Below are 5000 nucleotides of genomic sequence, written 5' to 3'. Positions count from 1 at the left end.
AACATAATCCTTTCTAGGCAAAATGTTAGATTTTAACTTTTACATTATTTATTGTACTTAAGAAAGTGCATTTATGGATAAAAAGTGACTGGGACTCCGTGTTGCGAGCAGTTAAAAGGACGAAAATTAAAGTCATGCACTCAGGGAAGTGACTGGCTGCCGGACACGCGTGCTGGGTGTAACAGCCTTACAGATGGGCGTCTCGCGCATCTCCGCCCCGCCCCTCAGCCCCACGCAGGACGCCGGGGATTCCCCTCAAGGAGTGGCGGCGCCCGTCCCTCAGACCGGCCGTCTGGGCGGTCGGACGCGACGGCGCGAGAACTCCCTGAGGAAGAGACCCGGCGTCCTGAAGGGGCCTCCGAAGGGCGGGTGTTGGGGACGGAGATGCAGGGAGGGGGATGCGCCACCAGACGACCTGTCCGACGGAGGCCTATATTTTGCCACCGACACGTGGGGGGCGAGTCGGGTTGGTCGGGGGGTTTCAGGACTCTCATCGAGTAACCACGACTCACCGACAACACTCGAGGACTGAGCGAATCCTGCTGGGGATGGGTACAGTGTCACACGGGATTGAATAACGATGCTAACTGGCTACTGTCTGAACATGCACTTCTTAGCTACTTAAACAACTGACTACCTCAATGGTCTACTTCATTGAGCAAACAGATCGTTGGGCAGGCAGAGAGAGAGAGAGAGAGTTACAGACCGAAAGAGGGCAATAAATATACGAAACACAAAATTCAATAAAATTATAGGATAAATATGTAATATTATTTCGTACTGAGTAAATATCTGAAAGAAAAGTATGGATACATATTAAAGAAAAAAAAAATCTTGTTGAAACGGAATGGAGTATATCGCAGTAAACAAGACAAAACTACCAGGCAGCAATTACAGAAGCAATGCATAACTCTGTTACATGGTCCAAGACAGGCTTTTGGCAAAATAGAAAGTAACTTCATGCCGTATTTTTTTGTTTTGTACACACTTATTTTTGGAGGTACATTTTATTGTATTGCAAGTAATCACCTTTACTTTATCAAGCAGATTTTGTTCCGTAATCTTTTATCACTGGTCTTCGTTTATATATATATATATATATATATATATATATATATATATATATATATATATATATATATATATACATATATATACACATATAGTATTGCTGTTCGTTAACGCGAATCCCATTTAATTAGTTTTTCGTTAAATAACCATTCTTTCAATGAAACCAACTAATTGGCATGGATGTTTGCATATGAAATAAATGTTGCGTATTTTATCACTCTAAATATCTGGTCATTGTTGAATGAACAGTAACGTCCTCTAAAAAAAATCTATTCATCAGTAGTCTACCTATTACTAGATTCCATTAATGAAATGCCTTCCCTTTTCATTACTCTCCTCTTTTCCTCCTCTTCTTCCTCCCGTGATCTTTCCCCTCCTCCCTTTCTCCACATTGCTCTTCTTCCTCTTCTTCTTCTCCTTCTTTTCTCTTTTTTTCTTCTTGAACGTCTGCTCCTTTCTTTTTCCTTCTTTTTCTGTTGGTGCTTCTTCTTTACTCTTTCTTCTCCTCCTCCTCTCACTCTTCTTCCTGCTACTACTCCTTCTCCTCTTACTCCTCCAATTCCTTCCTTTTCTCCCTCATACCCTGATTATTATTTTTTTTTATTATTATTATTGTTATTATCATTATTATTCGTCTATTCCGTTTCCTTCTTTCCATTTTTTACTTCTTCTTTTTCTTCTTCTTTCTTTCTTCTTCTCCTTTGTTTCTCTTCATTTTATCGTTTTTTTTTCATTATCAACAAATTGCTGGGGAGATTACATTCTTTTTTTTTTCTTCATCTTTTCCTTCTCCTTCTTTTTTCCTCCTCCTTCTCCTCCTTATCATTATTATCATTTTTATTATTACTATTACCATTATTATCATTAATATTTCTTTGTCGTTCTTTCTTTTTTTCAATTTCTCTTTCTTCTCCCTTTTCTCCTTATTTTTGTTTAGATCATCTTGATCTCCATTATAATTACCTTTGTTGCTGGCAATGTTACTAAAAATTACCAATAATATAGTCAGTAATTATTATGATCAAACGTACATATACGTAGTATTTCATGGCTAATTAAGCCTATATTGTTTTGATGAATTCACGATGAATTTGAGACTTTTATAAATTAGGGTATTTATCAAAATTTTATATTTCGATGTCCTAATATAGAATCTGTACATGGGAGATATTCTGATTGACAGATTATTTACCCTGAAAATTGGAAATGTCACGAGAAGTAATACACCTTTTACCGAGGACCTGAAACATGTATATCATTCTTACAAAAGACTAAATCAACAAAGCTTTCAAAGAAATCGACAAAAGGCCAGTCACAGTCATCTGAAACTTATTAGGAACGTGGTTACGGATCAAAGTCATCGTTCCTTTGCGGATAAACGTATCATCCCGGTAAAAGACCTTGCCTACAATTACAAGATCCAGAACCCACCTGCAGCGGCGTGTCGGGATCGAGCTCGAACTTGGGGATCTTCTCCGACCAGGGCGTGAAGCGAAGGTTTTCCTTCTCGATGCAGTAGTCGAAGACGGTGCCTGAAGACGGGAACTTGACCGTCTTGAACTCCAGCTGGAACCACTTGCTGAACTCAACGCGATAGTCGATGTTCTGGGCAGAAAACGTTCTTGTTATTATAGCTAATATCGAGACAAGGAACAAAGTGATCGTAATTTTTCTCAAACATCAGATGTCAGGATTTGACTGCAAGAATTCTGCCAAAGTAAGCCACGAAAATGAACAGCTATGCCTTAGGAGTTCCTCCCCGGGCGCTACTCACTCCGTCCTGGTAGAGCGCCGACCCGAAGGCCCACACGGCGGCGAACACGAAGTACAGCTCGTAGACCTCCTTGGGGCTGTCAGGAGGCACGCTCTCCGGCGTCAGGAGGCAGTCCAGGAGCTGACACAGCATCATGAGGTGCGTGATCTCGGGCATGGGCGTGATCCTCTTGAAGCGGACTCGCATGATCTCCAGGCAAGTGGGGATGTACTTGTCGAACAGGACCATGAGGTTGGCCTTCTCGCTCTGGACCTCACGGCTGTCGATCCAGCTGGTGACGTATCTGAGGACGAGGGGGGAGGGGGTAGGCATGTTAGGTTTACAGGTCAGCTACTGTCTACTCAAATTGGTTAACAGGATTAACATGTAATAATGCATTTATTGGAGAGTATTTTTCTCGATTAAAAATGTGTGAAACAAGCATTATTGGACTGAATATCACTGTAATCCCATATTCAGGCATCTTAATGATTTACAAAAACAAGATCACAAGTCTTATCAAAGCTCAGTAACCCATCGAACAAGACAAAGGAAACCCATAGAAGAATTCTTAAGACGCAACCCCGGGGACGAGGCAACCAAGGTCAAAGGGCACGCACGGGTTCCAGCCCAGGTCGCCCTGGTTCAGGTAGATGATGCCGGCGCGAGACACGGTGGCCGGGGTGGCCGTGCGCAGGTGGCTGATCTCGAACAGGAGGCGCATCTGCGGCGTCAGCGAAATGCGCTCGTTGCTGGCCAGCGTCAGGATCTGGAGGGAGGGGCCAGGGCCAAGGAATGGAGGGAAAACATTTGTTAGTTCAAATTAGAAGGTCATGCCAATAGGGAATATGTAATTTTCTGTGTGTAAAAGATAAAAGGACGTATGTGTGTGTCTACCTACCTTGTTGTCGTCCATGAGCGTGTTGAGGGACTCGATCCACATGGGGTCGATGTCGCCATCCAGGATGATCCACTTGGGAGCGTCGCCAGCCATGTTGGCTTGGTCGCGCATCAGGCTGGAGAAAAGCCCTAGAAATGGGATAAAACAAAAAGATTAGAAAAGATGGATGTAAACAACCTTTGCCTAGCTAATGAATGGCTGATAATTATTCATCATTAATTAGCAACCATTAATTGTCATTATTGGTACTGGTGCAATGGTTCTGCCTGGGGAATGACTCGTGGCGAAGAGTGATCGACTTCCAGCCAAGGACCTCTGCCTCTGTCAGACTTACAGATAATTACAGATATTCTGGAACTAAAGTGCAAAAGATGTCAGTGATGACTGGTATTATGAAAATCATAGCTATGTGATTTTTTTAAAGCAAAAGAATAAATGAATACAAATAATGATGGTGACAATAATAACAAACACGAGAAAAAAACAATGACAAAAAATAAGACCATTGATAATGAAGATAGTATCAATAACAACGCTTCATATGATGATAAAGATAAGGAAAAAAATAAAACCAATAACAATCATATCAAAATAATACCTAAAATATTATCTTATAATAAACTAGACAGATTTTTATGAAGACAACGAAAATAATGATGATATGAAAATTACAGAATGAAGCAAAAATGATACCAACTCAACCAGTAACATTAATAGACCAAAAGTTTAACAAATACTAAAAATACATTTTACATATGTTAGCTTGTCTTCGCCACCAGTCCAAATGACGAAAAAATGTTTACTTAAAGTTCCTGCTCCAAATATTAACATATTGGAGAAAACATTAAGAAAAAGAAAGATAATAACAACCATACAGTGATGAAAGATGATGAGGATGAGTATGATGGTGATGGGGATAATGGTGGTGGTGGAGGTGGTGGTAGTAATGGTGGTGGCGATGATGAGGAATACTATGATAGTAATGATGATAATGATTATGGTGACGGTGACAATGATAATAGTAGTAATAACAACATGCATCATATATAAAGAAATGAAAATCGATTCGAAAGACTCCTCCATGCGATCCCTCTTCGGCGCCCCTCACCGTCTTTCCACTCTCTGGCGGCGGAACCTATGTCCTTGGCGATGTCTGGAGGAAGCAGGAGGAATAAATGGGCGCAGTGAGAAAGGAGGGACAATATGATCAAGAAACGATGAATGGACAAAGCTGATCGCCGAAATGAAAATGGCAGCAGTGAAGCTAATAGTAAT

At 41.0% G+C, this 5000-nt stretch overlaps 1 protein-coding gene across 1 annotated transcript in view; it reads right to left on the bottom strand.

Moving 5' to 3' along the window:
* Positions 1-5000, bottom strand: part of Dhc93AB (Dynein heavy chain at 93AB) — a 92173-nt gene that overhangs the window by 50426 nt on the left and 36747 nt on the right. Inside the window, exons 43-46 of the mRNA XM_070128528.1 lie at positions 3726-3853; positions 3445-3593; positions 2846-3128; positions 2503-2676 (exon numbers count right to left, since the gene is read on the bottom strand). Of these exons, the coding sequence (XP_069984629.1) occupies positions 2503-2676; positions 2846-3128; positions 3445-3593; positions 3726-3853 (734 nt within the window). The remainder of the gene's footprint in view (positions 1-2502; positions 2677-2845; positions 3129-3444; positions 3594-3725; positions 3854-5000) is intronic.

Source organism: Penaeus vannamei, chromosome 13 (genome assembly GCF_042767895.1).
Source record: "Penaeus vannamei isolate JL-2024 chromosome 13, ASM4276789v1, whole genome shotgun sequence".
NCBI lineage: Eukaryota > Metazoa > Arthropoda > Malacostraca > Decapoda > Penaeidae > Penaeus > Penaeus vannamei.
Note: the sequence above shows the minus strand (reverse complement) of the source record. Positions and strands in the feature narration are given on the sequence as shown.